Below are 21,304 nucleotides of genomic sequence, written 5' to 3'. Positions count from 1 at the left end.
GTAGAGAGACTGGATACCAACCTCTCCCTCCCGATGGCAGACACTCCAATCCCAGAGAGCAAACCGGAGGCTTCCATCTCGCTCCCCGGAGACATTTCCCACGGCAGATTCACAATCAGCACCCTGGTCAGTAATGATGAAGAAACCAAGAACATCTACACCGAGCCTGAAGCCTTCTACGAGAGCCTCAACGCCAATAATCCTGCCTATTCCACCATCTACCTTAGGACGTTCGGCTATAACACGCTGGATGCTGTTCCCAAATACGAGCACTACGCCAACACCCAGGTGCCCGGGGTGGCAAACACCAACCGGCCCACCCTGGCAGACCTGCATTGCTACATTTTGGTAAGAAACCTCATAAAGACACCAGAGGTCAAGGTCCTGGAATTGATCCACTCACTTCAGGTTCTCTGCACCACAGCTCAAGCCACAGCAATGTAGATGAACTCAGCGCTCCCTTTATTTACCTATGTATATTTTATTTATTTGTATTTATACATAAAAGTTGATCCACGTTTTCCCCGAGTGTTTCAAAACACCGACACAGTTTTCTGCGGGATCGTATACGTCTGAGAGAGAAAGAGGTGAGAGGTAGAAAGAGAGGTGTGTGTGTGAGAGAAAGAGGGGTGTGTGCGTGAGAGTCGGCGACTGTTCGTGTGTGTGCATGTGTGTGAGATGTTTGTGAGAGGCGCGTGTGTGTGTGAAAGTGACGTGTAAGTGTGTGAGAGAGAGAGCACAGAGCACCACCAGAATCTGTTCCTCCTGATTCCTGCCCTCACTGTGGCTGAGGCCAATCCCTTGTTCTGTGGCAGAAAACCATTCATTGCATTGTGCAAGGCATTGTCTCCATCAATGAATCGTGCTGTTCTGCCCACTCATCCTTTATTTTACAAACAGGCTTGTTACGAGAAACAAGACACTGTATTTTAAATGGTGTGGGAAAAAATGCTGCAAGGGGACTGTTTGTCTCTTTGAAATCGTTTATTACTAAAACAGTAGGGCAAAGAATCAAACCATTTGGCCTATCAAATCTCTGCTGTTATTTTTCTCCACAAGGGTCAGCTAGTGTAATCTTATTCTTCCCCATTGCTCCCCAAACTCTTTAACATTCCTCTTTATTTCAAGAGAATATTATACACGTTTCTCAGCTACTAAATGTCAGGAAGGGATGGGAATCAGCCTGGCTCCTCAGTGATTCAGTGAGTAGAAGCATTACCTATTGCAGCACTGAATCATAAGGGCCAGGACGCCCTCTGCTTCGTGGCCTTGTCTTCCATGGAGTTGGCCGACCTCAGCTGGGACATGACAATTGGCCTCGATGTTCCCTGGGCTAGAGAGGAAATAAATGCGATCAATGTGCCTGGGCACTGCCCTGCTGCAGAGTGAGAATTGTATGTTAATCTGTATTCTTGGTGGCTAAACCTATTTGAACGCTGTAGAACAAAGGGCAGAGGTCCCGCCCGGTGAGCGAGAGCGGGACTGATGGTGAGCCCAGCAAAGAGGAGGGCAACAGAGGAGTGAAAAGCACAGCGCCAGGGAGACAGCCTGTGCGTTTCGGCTGGGTCAAAGGTGTGATGGTAAGTCTACGTCACGGCATTAACTCCCTCTCTGGAAGGTGCAGTGTTTGCTGTTGTGGACTAGAGCTATCTTTTAGCTGTTGGTTAGTTTCTAATTGACAGTATTACACGACGAGAAGATCATCATCATCATAGTCTAAGCTGACACTCCGATGCAGTGCTGGGGGGCTATTTCATTGTTGGACATACCATCCTTCAGATGAGGTGTTAAACCGAGTCCCGTCTGCCTGTTCTGATGGATATTTAAGATCCCATGGCACTATTCGAAAAGAAAAGGGAGTTTCTCCCAGTGTCCTGGCAAACAATCCCCACAAATAAAATTGGTTGCTCGTTTCATGGCTGTTTGTGGGACATCGCTGTGCACGATTGGGTTGCCATGTTTACCTACAAATACACAGCCACACCTATTTCAAAGTAAATCCTGTGAAGTGCTTTGAGAAGTCTTTCTGACGTAATAAGGTGATATACCGAATGCAAGGATTAGTAGTATTATTAGATCTTTTAGCCACTCCATTTTATCAGAGAAAAAGAGCTGAGGTGGTCCCTGGGATTCAAGTCCAGTGCTTTATTGATAGAGCTACCAGGTCCATTGATTGTCTTGAACACTGTCGAATGTGGTTGTTAACCCTCCTTATGAACTCGTTCCTCATTGTCTCTTCACTTAGATTCGTTGCATGTTAAACATCTGGGGTGTCATTCTGTACCTGCGATTACCATGGATCACCGCACAGGCTGGTATAGGTAAGGGTGCGATGGGGGAATTTCTGAATTAGTTTAAGATGTACCTAATTGAAAGCTCTGATAACTCTGTTTATTGTTTTTGTTCTTACAGCTCTGACATGGGTTATCATTTTATGTCTGTAATTGTAACAAGTATAACTGGGCTGTCCATATCAGCAATATCCACCAACGGCAAGGTCAAGTCAGGTAGGTGGCTCATACCGTCTCCTCATACTGCCTCCCACTGACCTCTCTGTACGCCACACACTCTCAAGCCTGTTAAAAATTTGAAGTTCTCTTTGCACTAAACAGAGACCTGAACACAATTCACACGGTGTGTTTGGCAAGTCCAGCTGCCTTTCTGTAGGACAAAACCTCTGGACTGAATAGTAAAACCAGAGGACCTGGCCTGCGATTGAAGGCGGGTAAATTCAGAACAAATCTAGGCAAACACTATTTTAGTGAGCGAATAGTGAACCTGTGGAACAGGATCCCCGGGGAGACGGTTGAAGCAGGAACTCTTGATTCTTTCAAACACAAATTAGATAGTTTTCTTTTAGGAAATAACATTATGGGATATAGTACATGCGACCACCAGGAAGGCGAACTAGATGGACTTTGGTCTTTTTTTGTCTAGCATTTATTATGTTCTTAGGTTATGACTTGCTAAGACTGCTTTCAGAGTCAGAAGAAAGTCAAGGAGATTAAGGCTGTGTGACCGTCGCTAACGTTTCAGCTTCTGTCAAACAGCGCGTCTGGTCCAGCTTTGAGCCCTGTATTTTGTGGCCGTTGTGCAGGTGGCACTTACTTCCTGATCTCCAGGAGCCTGGGACCGGAGCTCGGAGGGTCCATCGGCCTCATCTTTGCTTTTGCGAATGCGGTGGCGGTCTCTATGCACACCGTTGGCTTCGCAGAGACTATGCGAGACATCCTCAAGGTAAGTCACTCAGTCGTTTTAGCCTCACACTGGCAGAAAAGGAACCCACCAGCACGTGCTTCTCTCACTGCAGTGTTTCAGGAAGTCCTGTTCAGAGTTAAAGAGCGCTGGTAACAAGAATAAAACACTGTGTGCGCATGGAAACCAAAGCGAGACAATTGACACGAAATAATAACAACAACTTGCATTTATTTAGCGTCTTTCAGATTTTTACTAATTTCTCCGCATAAAAAAAATCTTCCCCGTTACCCAGACCCAAGAGTTGTTATTTAGAGCTGCAATGATTTGCAGCGAGCACTGTGCTAATTGTGTCCATGCATCCAGCAGCCCTTAAGTACAGGCTACATATTTTTAAGTGATGCCGTTTGTTGTGCAAATACGACCTGATCCAGTAATTTTTTGTTAACTCCAGGAATACAACTTGACAATCGTGGACCCCACAAACGATATCCGAATAGTTGGTGTGATCACAATAACTGTGCTCCTCGGGATATCGCTGGCTGGCATGGAATGGGAAGCAAAGGTGAGCTCACAGCCACTGTAGAATTACAAGCCTTTGAGATGCCAGAATTGGTAGCAAATACTGTAGGAGGTGCTGTAGAAACTTAGCTGATCTCCCATAGAAATTTACAGCACTGAAAAAGGCCATTCGGCCCATCATGTCTCCGCTGGCTCTTTTAAGTGCAATCCTTTCAGTCCCATTTACCTGCGCTTTCACCATACCCCTGTAGTTGACTTCTATAGTCTTAAACCCTGCTTATCCCAAATGGTCCTTTGTTACTTTTGTCCCCATTTCATTGTATTTTTCCCATAAGGGAGCTCGCCCTTTTCCCCCCAACCTAGAAATACCAGGCTTATAACTGCCTGAGCAAGACTTGTGGAAGTACAGAGAGGAATGGCTGAGGTTGATGAGTTTCTTGTGGAGAAAGGAAGAGGTGCCATTGCTGGATCCCTCTATTTCATTGTCTTGTCTACTAGTTTATTAGGAATGGCATTAATAGGGGACGTTCTCCCAACGTGAAAGGTGCTCTATAAATGAAATGTTGTTGTTGTTGTTGTTATGGCAATGAGCACCCATCCACTCTTAGCTGGAGGGTACAGAAAATCAGAAAGAGCAACACTGAGAAGCAATACAGAAGTATTCCCTTTACAGTGTTCTTTATGACAAATATCCCCCTGTTTTCCCACAGGCACAAGTTGTTTTCTTCATTGTGATCTTGGTTTCCTTGGCGAACTATGTTGTGGGGACACTTATTCCAGCATCGAAAGAAAAGCAGGCGAAGGGCTTCTTCAACTACCAAGGTGTGTGCATTGAGGCTGCTTCTAATTAATGTGGAGAAGCTGCATCTAGTTACTGCTATAGAGATTGTCTCCAGTTACCTCTGTAGAGATCGTCTCTAGCTACTGCTGTATAGAGACAGTCTCTAGTTACTACTATGGAGATTGTCTCAAGTTACTGCTATAGAAATTACTTGCCTTGCCCCTTCTTCCCCATCTTCAGATCGCGCCAGAAGAACTTCCTCTTTGACCGTGCGCATGGTCACCTCCCCCTTACCCCCGGCTCGGGGTTGTGCTCCACCACTGTCAAGCACTCTGGGACGCTACCCTGCATTGGGAGCGCTATATCAATGCAAGTTGTTGTTGGGATTGTTTCTAGTTACTGCTGTAGAGATTGTCTCCAGCTGTGTCTAGTGCAGTAACAGCTCCTAGGTGCTGTAAAGGCCCTCAAGCAGGACGTTGGTTGGGTTGTGCCGCTTGGTGGAAAGTGAGAAAAAGGAATATAAACGCCCAGACTGGAAAACGCTCAAGTGATAAAAAAAAATACTAATCTGGATTAAATGATTTTATGATTGATCGCGGCATTGGACAAGAGTATGTGCCAACTGCATCATCACTCACCTGTTGACCTCAAAACTTACACTGGATGGGTATGTGGTGAATCACTTATCCTCTCGGCTGTTTATGAGTTCACTGAAGTATTGCGTTTTCCTTTGCAGCTGATATATTTGTTCAGAACTTCACGCCTCACTGGCAAGGTGACGATGGGTCGTTTTTCCTCATGTTTTCCATATTCTTCCCCTCGGCCACTGGCATCCTGTCGGGTGCCAACATCTCTGGGGACCTGAAGGTAACTCGATATCCATAAGTGTCAGTGCTTCGCTCAGATTGAAAACTGTTCAGTGATCCTGGCTTGAATTAATAAAGAGATGCCTCTTCAGGAATTGAGCCCTGAAATGGAAATGTAATTTATCCTGTGAAATGCCAAATAATCTTAGATATTATAAGGAGCAACAATGGCGTATCTAAACAATAATAATCCTTCAATTCGATAAAGCACCTTTCAACTGAGGAGTACATTTCAAAACATTTCACAGGATTTACTGTAAAGTGTAGTGACTGTGTATTTTGTAGATGAAAGCAGCAGCCAATTTGTGCACTAACAGCTGTGGTCATCTATGTGTTTCTTTTATAACATTGCGAAACCAAGGTGATTGGGTCAAGTGTAATATCAAAGTTGGAGAGAATAGGTGCAGAACTGTATGGTGGAGCGATGCTAAGGTTGGGTTATAAGGGGGTACAGTGGACATGAGACAGTAAGGGTGATGTACTTGAGTGCAATGTCATTATGTTATGAGGGTTAAAGGGTGCTGTAGGCACTCTTAGTGATTAATACCCGTTTGTGGTAGAATTCCAAAAGATGGGTTTGTTGCTCATTGTAGGAGATCTGGCCTCATTACCATTGTATTGGATTTGCAGGATCCTGCCCTGGCCATTCCCAAGGGAACCTTGATGGCTATTTTTTGGACTGCTCTTTCCTACCTAGCACTCTCAGCCACCATTGGTAAGTTTTATAGATACTGCCAAGAACCTCCCCTTTAATATGTTTGTGCTTATCTTAAATTTGTGGCCTCCCCTCATTATTCACTTGTTGTTCACTGGAACTACTTATCGTTTCCAAGCCGTTGATAACCTTGACAATCTCCATCAAGTCACTCCTCGGCCTTCTCAGTTCCAGTGGAAAGAGCCCTGATGCCCATTAGCATCAGACATTCTCAAACAGTCACACAAAGAGTTGCATCCCGACTTGGCTGGAGAAACACAAAAGACATGTTAACGATCTGTGGATCTTTAGCAGTTGCAGTTGTGGTGCCAGGAGATCTGCTGCTCATTCCAATGCGCACGAGGGTAGTATGCACTGATACCTTGTGCCATAGCAACCAGACACGTGCCAGCAATTCCTACATGATCTTTAAGCTTTAATTCTTTTGGGTGGTGGTGGGGGGGGCACCGTTTCATTCTTCTGAAGTTATAATAATAATCCTTACATTTGATTATGTCGGACAGTGGGTGGGAGATGTCTCAAAGCACTTCATAGGATTTACCATAACGTGTGGTGTCTGTGTATTTGGTAGGCCGTTGCACTTATGCAGTATCACTTAATGTAAATGCAATTGGCTTTATCTTTATCTACAGGCTCATGTGTGGTTCGTGATGCTTCTGGGAATGTGAATGACACCGTCCCTATCGGGTCTATGGACTGTGAGGGCCTTGCGTGTGGATATGGGTGGAACTTCACTGAATGCGCTCAGACTGGAACCTGTAAATATGGACTCGTTAATTACTACCAGGTAACGCCGCTATATTTCATAGTTTTACGATGTAAAATACTCACCGCAAAATCAAGCCCGGTGCTTAGTTGCATCAGGTGAGAGTAATTTTGGGGGTCAGCTGAATGCTTGACAACACGCGGAAACCCATCAACATTCTTCACAGTATCCAAATTAGACTGAAAGTTCCACATATGTACGCCACACACACACGTGTGTCTAGAATGGATTACACACTCTCTCCCTGGAGGAATGCACCCTGCTTGCTGAACTCTGGAGAGTATTAGACACAGGTTGGCGAGAAGACCCAGGAGGGCGCCCTGGGGCACTGCTGGAATTTAAACAGCTAAAAAACGCACAGCGTTACCATTGAGAGCACTGCATGGCAAGCTTTCCTCCCACTGCTTGACCAGCTAGGATAATCCTACCCGTTAGGGCTTTGATCAGCAGGGTTGACAGGAGTCAAATGGGAAGAACCCGTCTCCAAATTAGAGGAAGGATAATCCAATGTACTAGACTGAATAACAAAATTCTCTTTGATGTTTTTGTTAAAGACAATGAGTTTGGTGTCAGGATTTGCCCCTTTGGTTACCGCTGGGATCTTTAGTGCCACCTTGTCCTCTGCCCTGGCCTGCCTTGTGTCTGCACCCAAAGTCTTCCAGGTAAAGTCTCTGGTTACCTAGCAGTAAGTAGGAACCCGGTTGTTTGTCGATTGGCAGATTGCTTTCCAGGATTAACAACCCTCTAAAAAAAAATTAGTGACTCAATCCACGACTGTTTGTGGGACACTGCTGTATGCAACGGGCTGCTGCGTTTTGTCCATAAAATCCACTTTACAATATGTTTTATGAAGCGCTTTGAGATGTATCAAAGACGTGATAAGGCGCTATATCAAAATTAAAGGATTACAGGTTCTGCTGCCGCTCATAACCTCACTGCAGTGTATCACAGTACAGCAGTGCTCTTTTGTCAAGTAAAATTACTTGAGCCAATCATAAGGTGAATGAATAAGGTTTTAAATACGTGCGTATCTATGTATCGAACTTCCACCTTGACTCGCACAACTTTGTATCCTTCGCTTCCTGTAAAATATTTATCAATCTAGCATTGTATAATATGGCTATTTATCGTACAGAAGTAGACGGTGTGATTAAAATAACTTGGTAGCCCTGGTAAAGTTTGGAGTTTGCCTCTATGATTTTCAATATTCTCTTATAAGCAAGAGTCACCCTTTGGGCCCTTCGAGTCTCTCTACAGAATGTTTCCCTCTTTCTCCTCCGACAGTGTCTCTGTGAGGACAAACTCTACCCTGGTATTGGTTTCTTTGGAAAGGGCTACGGCAAGAACAACGAGCCTCTTCGTGGCTACCTTCTCACCTATTTCATTGCTATTGCATTTGTTCTTATTGGTAAGTGCCTTGCGTGGGGTGGGGGGGGTGGTGGGGTAGGGGAGTGGGATCCTCTTCACATCCACCTGAATTACAAGGCAATTCGGGAACTAAATTAACGAGATGCATGAATGTGTTGGACAAAAGACCTCACTCGTGTCATGTTGTATCATGTTACATTTCTGCTGCCAAAAGGCACCCATATCACAAGATCACACAGGGATATGGGTGTAACAGGCTACCCATCTCCGCATCAACAACAACATCAACAAGATTGCATTTATAGAGCGCCTTTCATGTCGGGAGGACGTCCCAAGGCGCTGGACAGTTGGGTCGGGACCCGAGCATTGGGGGGAAATGGTCAGGATGAGGGGAGGGAAGGGAGGGAGCGAGGAGGGGGGTAGAGAGTCGAGAGGGGAACTGAAGGCAAGGTTGAAGAGAAAGGTCTTGACACCTTTCTTGAGGAGGAAAGGGAGGAAGCAAGGCAAAGGCACTGGGGGATGGAGTTCCAGAGCCGAGGGGCTGTGAGGCTGAAGGCCCGGCCACCGATGGTTGGGCGGTTAGGGCGGGGGATGTGGAGCAGACCGGAGCCAGAGGAACGGAGGGTACGGGCAGGTAAATAGGGGGATAGTAGGTCGGAGAGGTAGGAGGGAGCGAGGCCATGAATGGCCTTGTAGGTGAGGATGAGGATCTTGAGTTCGATCCTCTGGGGGATGGGGAGCCAGTGGAGGCGAGCGAGGGCGAGGGTGGGAGTGATGTGGTCGCGAAGTCTGGTGCGGGACAGTACACGAGCTGCAGAGTTCTGAATGACCTGCAGCTTGTGGAGGGAGGTGCCGGGAAGGCCGACGAGGAGAGAGTTCCCGTAGTTCAGCCTTAAGGTGATAAAGGCGTGGACCAGTGTTTCAGCAGCGTGAGGGGTGAGGTAGTGCCGTAGTCTGGCGATGTTCCGGAGGTGGTGGAAGGCGGTGCCAGTTGTGGCGCAGATGTGGGGAAGAAACAATTCCTCCAACTCGCCCCTCTTTACCTACCTTTAAATCCACCTTAAGACCTACCTCTTCAACCACATCAATAGTCACCTCCTAACCCACTTCTCCTGTGAGGGGGATGACTGCTCCATTGTTCAACAAGCCAAGGCGTTATCTTGCATGTAGAGCACTAAATAAAAAGCAAGTTGTTGTTATATAATAACCCTTGCATTTGATATAGCGCCTTATCACGTCTTCGAGATGTCGCAAAGTGCTTCACAGAATATACGGTAAAGTGAATTGACTGTATATTTTGTGGCAAAACTATGTTGCCCAAATCCCTGACTGTCCAGACCCTTGGGACGTTCTCCCGATGTGAAAGCCGCTACACAAATGCAATTTTGTATTATTTGTTGTTGTAACCTCCACTGTTGTCTCTTTCCTTACACACAGCGGAACTGAACACAATTGCTCCCATCATCTCCAACTTCTTCCTGTGCTCGTATGCCCTCATCAACTTCAGTTGCTTCCACGCTTCCATTACAAACTCCCCAGGTGAGAATTTTCCTTTCTCCTTCCAACTCCCACCCCTTGCGCTCCACCCCTCTGATTCCAACCCACAGCTCGGGTACAGTCCCCTCATTGTCCAACGCCTTGGAACGTCCTCCCAACCTAAAAGGTGCTGTGTCAATGCAATTTGTTGTTGTCGTTGAGACCCAGTGCAATATCAGAATGTAACTGTGTTTTATCATCAGTAAAGGGTGAACTTTCTCAACACAAATCAGTTCTGTAGCTCAATGATGTGAGCGAGGTCTTTGAAGGGTAAAGAATGGCCAGTTAATGGGGATCACGTTTTAATTGCAAATACATCGAGCTTTTGTTCTTCTAAAGGTTGGAGACCTTCCTTCAAGTATTACAACAAATGGGCCTCCCTCTTTGGTGCCATTGCTTCCGTGATCATCATGTTCCTGCTGACGTGGTGGGCAGCCCTCATCGCCTTCGGCATTGTCATCTTCCTCCTGGCTTACGCCTTGTACAAAAAACCCGGTAAGTCATTCGGGAAAGTGAAACCAGAAGTATTTTTCCTGCAATCCTGTCTGAATGGTTTCTCGCAGCTCCTTCACTTAATGTACTTCATTTGTGGTTTGTTGTTGCATTGGTGTCAGCCTGGCTCAGTCGGTAGCACTCTCGTCTCTGAGTCAGAGGGTTGTGGATTGAAGCCCAAGATTGGGACTGTGAACTCACAGTCTGGGTTGACTCTCCGAAGCAGTGCTGTGGGTGTGCTGTTTGTCGGAGGTGCCGCCCTTCGGATGAGATATCAAACTGAGGTCTTTCTTCCATTAAATATTGGGAAATTTAACACGTTTTCTTATTTTCCACTTTAAGTCGTAAACTGGGGCTCGTCTGTTCAAGCCGGCTCCTATAACATGGCCCTGTTGCATTCCGTGAGGCTCAATGAAGTGGACGACCACATAAAAAATTACAGGTAATGAACAACACAAACTCTGGTTTATTTCTCTGCTCCTTTCTCGTGAATGGAACAAGCAAATCTGGGTTCCCGTAAGAGCAATAAGGATCTTTTTGATTCAATTTATTTCAAAATACTTTCCCCCCACCCCCTCCTCGAAGATTACAGATCAACGGCACGTTCTCTTTGACTGAGCGTGACTATTCTGTAAGGTAGTTGATAATTATAATGATAATAATAATAATTTCATTTGATATAGCGCCTTATCATTGAGACGTCTCAAAGCTCTTTCACAGAAAACATGATGCACATACGTGGGAGAAGGGATTAGGGGAGCACAGGAGAGGTGGGGACTCATGTGGAGTATAAACATCGGCACGGACTAGTTGGGCCGAATGGCCTTCTTGTGTACTGTATCACTGTTTGTAACTGTAATAATGAATGTCTTGCTTACAGTCTGGTTGATAAGACTCCAATCCTGAATTTTGTGCTTTCCTGTTTGCTATAGGCCACAGTGCCTGGTTCTCACTGGTCCTCCTAACTTCCGTCCAGCGTTGGTAGATTTGGTTGGGACTTTCACCAAAAACCTGAGTCTGATGGTGTGCGGAAATGTGCTGTTCGTGAGTGCACTTATTAATAACATTAATAATAATAGTGTTTGATATAGCACCTTTCACACCGGGGGAACATCTCAAAACACTTAACAGAATTTACTGTAAAGTAATAAGATTAGTGATCCTAGCATTAGCCCTCGCGCCTTCTCCGGTCAAGACGATGTCTTCATGGGATTCACTATATAAAATGTGGGAGAAAGGAATAGAGTGATACAGGAGAGGAGAATAGGAGGGGTGCGGGCTCTTGTGGAGTGCAAACACCGGCACGGACTATTTGATCCGATTGGCCTGTTTCTGTGCAGTAATAATAATAATAATAATATCAATCTGTGTAAATCTGTGGAAGGACTTAATAATAATAATAATAATAATCCTTGCATTTGATATAGCGCTTTTCACGTCGGGAGGACGTCCCAAAGCGCTTCACAGAACACACTGTAAAGTGAATTGACTGTATATTTGTGGGCGAACGCGGCAGCCAATTGCGCACAGCAATGTCCCACAAACAGTCGTAGATTGAAAATGACCAATTATTTATTGGTTTTAGTTTTGGAGGGATTATTATTAGGCTCTGTGTGGAGTAAGGAAACTTGCCCAAGGTTTCGCCCTCTGCCTGGAATTGAACTCAGGTCTCTCGCTTGCAAAGCGAGTGCTCTAACCACTGAGCTACAGGACTCCACAATTGCGCACAGCAGTGTCCCACAAACAGTCTTGAAACAGCAAGTACGATTTCCAGCGATTCTTTCAGGTTATTCCTTCAACCCAGAAGGTTAAGCACTTTGTCAAATTTGCTAAATGTATCTCTGTTATGAAGTCTCCCATTTCTCTTCCTCAGCTTGAAATGCACCACACTGTAGCTCTGAATTCACTGTACCTCCACTCCACTCTCCCTGACTGTGCCTATACATTTAACCCCAGGGTCCACACAGACAGAAGGTGCAAGAAGGTACCTCAGACGGACACATCAGGTGGCTGCACAAGAGAAAGATCAAGTCCTTTTATGCGGCGGTGGCTGCAGATGATTTACGGAGCGGAATTCAAATGTTAATGCAGGTAACGGCACAACAATACCAAGAGGCTCTTGATGACAAGTACACCTCCTGCTGTTTATTTAGGATACACAGTGGCTCAGATGGTAGCACTTCTGAGTCAGAAGTTGTGGGATCAAACCCCTCATCAGGACTTTGAGCTCACACTGGAACATTAAACCAAGATCCCATCTGCCTGATCAGGTGGATGTTAAAGATGGCACTGCACTGCTCAAAAAGAGAAGGCAGTTTCCTCCCGGTATCTTGCCCAACAATCCTCCAGATAAATTTGGACTTACTCCAAGGTTTGAAACGTTCGTTAACTCTTCAGAAGGCATTTAAACAGTAAACAGGTCATTATTTGCTGTGGGCTTTGCCATCAGAGAGAGGCTTGGCTGCTCTGGCACAGGAATGGGAAAATCACGCTATTCCATGTTATCTCTAGGCTGCAGGTCTCGGCAGAATGAGGCCCAACGTCATTATGTTGGGATATAAAAAGAATTGGCAATCAGACTACCCACGGAACATGGAAAATTATATTGGCATCATCCAGTGAGTAGCTATCTGACGCAACCCACCTCAGCACACCCCACCACATTACATCACACCCCAGCCCACACCACACCCCAGTGAATTGAATTCAGTGAAAGGCAAATTATTTCCTCTCCATACCTCAGTCTTTCCAGAAACACATCTTCTGCTAACATACCTGTTTAAACCCATTCATGCTCCCCGCTTCATCAGGCTGTGTTCTAGCTGTTTATGCTATTAGTTTTATTATTAAACCTCGATCCATTGTTGTTAGTCAAAAAAAAAAGTCTATTTTTATTCGGTGATCCGCCTGTTGCAGATTCTATGGCTCAGTTCCAAAAGAGAAAGGAGATTATCCTGGTGTCCTGGCCATCAATACTTCAGATAACCAACAACAAGAATTTTACATTTACACAGCACCTTTCACATCGGGAGGATGTCTCAAAGAGCTTCACAGAACCGACTGGGAGCCTACAATTGGTCTCTCATCTCACAGCTCTTTGTGAAGTCTGGCTATGTGCAAAGTAGCTTCTGTGTTCGCCTACAAAACATATCGCTGCACTCAACAGCACTTACTCTAAAGAGGCCTGAGACATTGTGATGTGAGAAGGCAATAATACAGAGTAAGACTTTCTAATTCACAACTTACGTCTGGTTTCAGCGACTCTTTTGAGAGTAATTATGGTGTGTGCATCATGCGAGTGAAGGAGGGACTTGATATTTCACGAATGACGGAAATGTACGGTGAGTGTGAGACAAAGATCTCAACATGGACAGTGTGCATTGAAAGCTTTGGGGCTTCTTGGGCTCTCATACAAAGCCTCCTATTAGATGGTCTCTAATGAACCCTGAAGCTTACCCTACTTTACCATATGATGAATATGCGTACATCTCTGTGTCCGTACCAAATTAATGGGGGGGTTGTGTGTGTGTGAGCGCCAGCATTTTCATGGCAGATAATAATCTGTCGCCTTGTTCAGTGCCACATCTTCTGTAACATGGATGGAGTGAGGAGGAAGTTATTGGTGTCAGACATTGTTACACTCGATTCACCTCCAACAGAAAATAAAAATTCATAATAAGAAAAAAACAGGGGGTAACGGGACTTTGTGAACTTGTGATCAATGGACCTTCATACATGGATCTCAGCTAGGAAGCTCATGCAGAAGCTGGGAACACTTAGGACTCCAGAGATTGCATATCAACTGAGCGTTTACCTGCATGTTGAAGTGAGTCTCAGGAAATCGGAAGCTGGAAAGGTGGGGGAGAATGTAAAGTGAATCTAAAATCCCTAATTTCTCGGTTTGACCGCGCTTTTGGAAATCTTTGCCCGCCCTCCCTCACCTCACACCTCCAGCTCGAGTGCCAAGCCAGGGGTTAAGTGTTTTGGGACATCCTCCCGATGAGAAAGGCACTGTATAGATGTAAATTTGTACTGCGCTGCAAATGTAAACTGTATTGTTATTTTAGTGAACCCGACATTTGATGCAAGGGAAGATGTGAAAACAGTGGAAAACAGAGTCAGTGGAGCTGCTTCAGCCACTGGCACAAGTGAGTTCCTGTCATTATCTTATGACCTTGTGCAGCCCAAGTCCAAAAGAACACAAAGCAATGGGCTGTGTTGTTGAATAATAGATGACTCCATGAACTTAACCAAAGGGGAAAGTGAGGCTTAAATTAACAATGAACCAAGCTACTTCCCTGCAAGATCCACATTTAATGTTGGCATTGTTTTTTAATATGTTACCCGAGACCACAAACCTGCCCAATTATGACTTTACTAAATGAAGCTGTGGCAACAATGTCCTCATTCTCTTGTGTCATTGAAAGCTGGAGCTAAGCGAGCACCCTCAATAAACAAGGGGTTTGTGTGGTTAGAGAGCACAGGACTGTGATCATTAGACCACTTCAGTTATTAAACTGCGAGCTTCCTGGGATTGTGCTCCTTGCCATACAATGCATTAGAGGAATGAAATTATTCTGGTTGGAGTTTGTAGTCATGTGTTAACAAATTCAGGCCCTAATGAGATTTACACCCACCCAAACCATGTCTGGTTTGCTCGTTGTTCCTCTCTGTGCTAAACCAAACATCAGCTGCTATATAAAAACTGTCCTCACTACCTCTTCTTGCAACAGACCCTAGTAATGCGCTTGGTGAACATCAGACAAGCACAATCTTCCAGTCCGAGCAGGGCAAGAAGACCATTGACATCTACTGGCTCTTTGATGATGGAGGTATCATGCATTCGTACATAATACATAATTCTTGCATTTGGTACAGCGCCTTTCATGTCGGGAGGATGTCCCCAAGTGCTTCACAGGATTTACTGTGAAGTGGAAAGACTGTGTGGGCGAACACGGCAGCCAATTTGTGCACAGCAATGTCCCACAAACAGTCATGGAATGAGTGAGCAATTTTATCTGGGGGATGGTTAGCCAGGAAACTCCCTTTTTTTTCGAATAGTGCCATGGGATCTTTTACGTCCATCTGAACAGACAGACAGGGCTTCAGTTTAACGTCTCATCCGTAGGACGATCAATTACCATGGTGGGAACTAACAACAATAACAACCACAACAAATTTACATTTGTCTAACGCCTTTCACGTTGGGAGGACGTCGCAAGGCGCTGGGCAATCAGTGTTTCGGACTCGGGCTGGTAGTTGGTATCGGGCAGGGTGGAGGGCAAGGGGAAAGGAGGGAGACCAATGGCACGGTCAAACAGGAGGGCCTTGAGATGATCTTAAAGGAAGCAAGGGAGGGGGTGAGGTGAAAGGACTGCGGGATGGAGTTCCAGAGAGTGGTCACAGAGTGACTGAAAGTCCGCCTGCCAATGGTGGGGCGGGTGAGCTGGGGGACGTGAAGCAGGTCGGAGCCCGCTGAGCGGAGGGAGCGGGCAGGTTGAGTTAGGAGGTCACAGAGGTAGCAGCACTGCAGAAAGTGGAGGTAGCATTAATCTGCATTAAACTTGTGATGATCTATCCTTTCTCTGACCGGCGCAGGCCTGACCCTCCTAATTCCTTATCTGCTCTCTCGGAAAAAGAGATGGCGAAACTGCAAGGTCCGTGTGTTTGTGGGGGGTCAGATCAACAGGATGGACGAGGAGAGAAAGGCGTAAGTACCTGACCTGAGACTGTTTATTCACCAGTGTCAATCTGACCCTTTGCTGACATTAGATGCTTGACAGCCGGCATATTTATTTGGGGGTAACGCTAGAGAAATTGGGCAACGATATCCGTGTTGTCACAAACCGACATCGCTCCCAACTTATAATAAGCAATAAGAATTCTTGCGTCTGATATAGTGCCTTATCACATCGTCGAGACATCTCAAAGCGCTTCACAGAATATACTGTAAAGTGAATTGACTGTGTATTTTGTGGACGAAACAGCAGCCAATCGCACAGAGCAGCGGCCCACAAACAGTCGTGTATTGACTGACCAATTTGTTTATTTATTTCTTGGAGGGATTATTACCCCTGGAAAGCAATCCGCCAATTAACTAACAACCGGGTTCCTGCTTACTGCTAGGTAAGCAGTGGCGTGTGGAGTTAGGAAACGTGCCTAAGGTTTTGCGCTGCCAGGAATCAAACTCAGGTCCGCTCGCTTGCGAGGCGAGCGAGCTAATCATTACGCTACGGGACTCCATAATGTAATAGAACTGGTCAAACCACAATGCTGCAGGACTCCTCCACATTAGTCCTGAGCCCTTCACCGAGGCTTGTTTCACGAGATCACCAATGGTTCCTGTGTCTGTCTGTTTGTGTTTCAGGATGATCACTCTCTTAAGCAAATTCCGCCTGGGTTTCAGTGAAGTCCACGTCCTCCCAGATATTAACCAGAAGCCACGACCTGAGCAGTAAGGATTATTTCTTTGGCTCGTGTCGGAAACTGCGGTCAGCCTGGCGTTCCGACATCTCCCTTTGCCCGTTAACCCTTCATGGCTCCTGCTCTTTTTTTTCTCTCTCTCTTCCCTGCAGTGTGAAGAGATTTGAGGACCTGATCGCTCCTCACAGGCTGAACGATGGCTTCAGGGAGGATGTCCTTATTAACGAGCTCAGGAGGGACTGTCCCTGGAAGGTGTCAGACGAGGAGATCAAGAGAAACCAGACAAAGGTGAGCAGGTGGATATCTATCCACCTTCAAGACTGATGTGGATCGATGTTTGTTAGGTCAGGGTATTAAGGGATATGGGGCAAGGGTGTTGCCCCATAGGGTGTTGTTGGAGTTGAGGTACAGATCAGCCATGATCTTACAGAATGGTGGAACGGGCTCGGGGGGCTGAATGGCCTCCTCCTGTTCCTATCTTCCGAGGGGTGGACGCAGTAATCGCAGAAATGGCGTTCAGGTTCAATCACAAGACTCCAGAACATGGGGATTCGATTATCGATGCTGAACTGAAACCCTGGTCCATGCCTTTGTCACCTTTCGGCTGGACTACTCTAACGCCCTCCTCGCCAGTCTTCCATTCACCCCATCCATAAAATCCAAATCATCCAAAACTCTGCCGCCCGCATTCTCACCCGCACCAAACTCCGCTCCCCGATCACCCCAGTCCTTGCCAGACTGCACCGGCTGCCTATCCCAGAGAGGATCGATTCCAAGATCCTCATCCTTGTATTCAAATCCCTCCACTCCTCTGCACCCCCCGACCTCTCTGACCTCCTCTCTCCTCAGATCAGTACCCGAGTCTTCGATCCTCCAGGTCTGGCCTCCTCCTCATCCCCCGAGTCCTCTGCTCCACCCACGGCGGCCGTTCCTTCAGTCACTATGCCCCGAGGCTCTGGAATTGCCTTCCTCACTCCCTTCGCCTCATCCACTCTCTTCCTACTTTCAGGTCTTTGCTGAAGACCTTTCTCTTCGACCGCGCCTTTGGTCACCTTCCTCCCCCTCCTCCTGGCTCCTCCCCCTGGCTCGGCACCGGGATCCGTTACTGTGAAGCGCTCTGAGACGCCGTCCGGCGTGGAGGGCGCTATATAAATCCAAGTTGTTGTTGTTGTACTAAAAACCGCAGTGTTTCCGCAACCAACAACAACAAGATTACATTTGTATAGCGCCTTTCACGTTGGGAGGACGTCCCAAGGCGCTGGACAGTGTACAGCATTTCAGACCCGAGCTGGGGTCAGGGCAGGAGAAGGGAGGGGAGGGGAAGAGGGGGCGGCCGATGGCATGGTGGAAGAGGAGGGTTTTGAGGTGAGACTTGAAGGAGGCTAAGGAGGGGGGCGAAGCGGAGTGATTGGGGGATGGAATTCCAGAGGTTGGGGGCAGAGTGGCTGAAGGCACCGATGGTAGCGCGGGTGGATCGGGCAATGTGGAGCAACAGGCACCCAAATACTGTGCACTTGGCCTTGCAACAAGACCATTGAAAACAGTGTCAGGGTGGGGGTAGGGAGTGGAGAGAGGGCCATCATCAGGGAAGGTTCAATTGATAAGTATCAGTGTGCAACCTCTGCGAGCGCTCTGGGATGCTACGCTGTGTGAAGGGAGCTATATAAATGCAAGTTGTTGTCAGTATGAAACGTATCATTCATTTGATCTAAGTGCCTCTCCTCCGGTCCCTGGAATTCCAGGAGAACTTAATAATACTAATGATTATCCCTCGGTTTAGTATAGCCCCCTGACGCACCGAAAAAGCAGTGTTGAGTGACTCGTTCTGTAGGCGACAAGATGCTCCTAAGAGTAAGACGTCATTAATAAATGCTACAGGATTACTCGGTTACAGTACAGTGTCTGTCAACTGACAGACCTATAGCCCCTGCGTGAGGAACGCTAGATAAATGCAAGTTGTTGTTGTGCTTGTTTTTAGACTCTTACAGTTTGTCCAAATGTTTTGATTTGGATGGAAATGCTCCACGTGCTCACTGTGTGCCGGTCAGTGGGTCTGTCCCCACTGAACAATCAGGTTACATTCAGAGCGCCCTGACCTGACACAGGCAACACACACTGAACACTTCATTCTCTCTCTCTCTCTGCAGTCGCTCCGGCAAATCAGACTGAATGAGATTTTACTGGATTACTCTCGTGATGCCGCTCTGATAGTGTTGTGAGTATAACTTTCTGTGTGTGTGTGTGTCTATGTATATAACCTCCTCCGTGCATGTGTCTATGTGTGGGTGTCCGTGTATCTGTATCTGTGTGTGTCTGTCTGTGCATGTGTGTACCTCTGTATATAATTTCTGCAATTACTGATACACAGTGGTGAGCGTGTGTGTACCCTCCTCAGTGACTGACATATAGATTGGTGTGTGTGTGTGTACCTTCCTCAGTGACTGACATGAAGAGTGGTGTGTGTGTGTGTGTGTACACTCCTCAGTGACTGACATGTAGAGTGGTGTGTGTGTACACTCCTCAGTGACTGGTATGTAGAATGGTGTGTGTGTGTACACTCCTCAGTGGCTGACATGTAGAGTGGTGTGTGTGTGTGTGTGTGTGTACACTCCTCCGTGGCTGATATGTAGAGTGGTGTGTGTGTGTACCCTCTCAGTGATTGAAGTACAGGCTGAGACTATTCAGTTAGTCTTACCGAAATGATTCAAATCTAGATATCAGTGGTGCTGGGACTCTGTCCTTCTGTTGTATTGTTAGGTTCAGCTTCTCATTGAGCTACGGTCGACTTGTCTGTTCTAGGACAATGCCTGTTGGACGACAGAACAAATGTCCGAGCTCCCTGTACCTGGCCTGGCTGGAGACCCTGTCCCAGGACCTGCGGCCCCCCGTCCTCCTAATCCGAGGGAACCAGCAGAACGTCCTTACCTTCTACTGCCAATAGCACTGGAGAAGGAGTCCTCCATTTCACCTTCCCTCTCTCCCTCCCTCCCTCATTCCCTTTTGCCCACAAGAAAATACATACAGTCAATTCACTTTACAGTCTATTCTGTGAAGCACTTTGAGATGTCTCGGAGACATGATAAGGTGCTATATCAATGCAAGGATTATTATTATTATTATTCCTCCCTCACTCTAACACACTGTAATCCTGAACATTCACACTGGATCTTTTATTATGAAGCAAGGACAATGGTTTTTTTCTGTATCACATTGGATAATAATGTTGTTATTCTCCTGACGTGAAAAGCACCTTACCAATGTAAATTGTGATTATAAAAGTCTTGCACACCTCTGTCGCTTTAAGGAAAGTAAATGGTGGAAAAATAGCCTGAAAGAATACATCGAAAGGTATCAATGAAAGGAAAGCACAACTCTGGGGGGGGAAACTTGTGCAGCTTTGTAGTGTGGATACTTTTATACATAAAATTTCAAGTCTTTGATTAGTGGAGACACAGACTTAATAAAAAATATATTTTAAATGTACTGTACTGCAGAGTTTGGGTGGAACCCACACAAGCGCTGGGGTTCAGTGAAAAGATTCTCGACTGCGGACGGAACTGGTTGTAAAATGGAAGACTTGTTTGCATCACTAAATGGATGCCACAATGAGTCATTGTAGAGTTTGTGACATTAAAGGCGCTGTAATAAATACAAATGTTATCATCACTCAATGTGTGCTGCTTTGTGTTGTGGCTGCTGTTATTTGGTCATGTCAAGATCAGCACAGGCCTGAATATACCTTGTAACTACAGTCATCTCATCTATATCTCCAGGGCTGTCTGTTGCTGGTGTCAGCATTCAGATCAGATGACAAGCCATCTGTCCCATCTTAGTATCCACCTGAACAGATAGATGGGATCCCACCTGTCTGTTCAGGTGGATATTAAGGATTCTGTGGCACTATTAGAAATGGAGAAGGGACTTTCTCTCGGCCGACAATCCTACAAATAAATTAATCATTCACTTCATGGTGGCTTGTGTGACCTTGTAGTGTGGAAACTGTCTGCCTGCAAACACACAGTCAGTATTAATTGTTTCTGAAGCGCTTGAAGGTGTTTTGACATTGTAGGCATTACATCAAATACGAGGATTATCATGATTCTAAATGTAATTATTGGTTTCAGGAGGAGAGGACAACTTGCATTTATATAGCGGCCTTCACGAGCGACAGCATCTCGGAGCGCTTAAAACCTTATAGAGGTGTATAACATTTTAAATGGGATTGAAAAAAGTAAACCCAGAACAATACTTCAGGATGCACCATGACGGTTGAATAAGAGAACACAGCTTTAGATTGCAAAGAGCAATTTCAAAGACAGAGACCAGGAAGTTTTTCTTTACCCCGAGAGTAATTAACAAACTGGGAATGGGTTGCCAGGAAGAGCGGTTGAAGCCAGGATCCTGGGATTCATTTAAAAAGTAGCTTGATGCTGTGTTGGGAGGGTGGAGGGTGGGAGTTCTGAAGGGACGTGATAAGATGGCCAGTGTCTTCTTCATCCAAACCAATCTTATGATCTTTTCCCGTCCTGTTCATTCCTTTGCTCCAAAGTAATAACTTAGGTGTTGTAGTTTACGTTACTTAAACGTAATAATTTACGCACCTATCCCAATTTTTAAAAGTCCTGTTAAAGTGGTTAGAG

General features: G+C 46.0%; 1 protein-coding gene across 1 annotated transcript; it reads left to right on the top strand.

Moving 5' to 3' along the window:
• Positions 1–20,330, top strand: slc12a3 (solute carrier family 12 member 3). Its single transcript, XM_042340304.1, is given in 25 exon segments — positions 1–348; positions 1,443–1,580; positions 2,246–2,507; positions 3,098–3,237; positions 3,650–3,760; positions 4,428–4,539; positions 5,235–5,365; positions 5,995–6,079; positions 6,712–6,866; positions 7,400–7,507; positions 8,130–8,253; positions 9,651–9,752; positions 10,089–10,244; positions 10,584–10,683; positions 11,174–11,285; positions 12,198–12,332; positions 12,753–12,859; positions 13,500–13,582; positions 14,309–14,389; positions 14,975–15,073; positions 15,840–15,951; positions 16,609–16,695; positions 16,817–16,952; positions 18,812–18,879; positions 19,464–20,330. Coding segments are annotated over 25 exon segments (3,201 nt in total). The 5' UTR covers positions 1–33; the 3' UTR covers positions 19,606–20,330.
• Positions 20,331–21,304: the final 974 nt, after the last annotated feature.

This window comes from Callorhinchus milii, unplaced genomic scaffold (genome assembly GCF_018977255.1).
Source record: "Callorhinchus milii isolate IMCB2004 unplaced genomic scaffold, IMCB_Cmil_1.0 Scaffold14, whole genome shotgun sequence".
Classification (NCBI taxonomy): Eukaryota; Metazoa; Chordata; class Chondrichthyes; order Chimaeriformes; family Callorhinchidae; genus Callorhinchus; species Callorhinchus milii.
The sequence above is the reverse complement of the archived record's forward strand: the minus strand, read 5'-3'. Positions and strand labels throughout refer to the sequence as shown.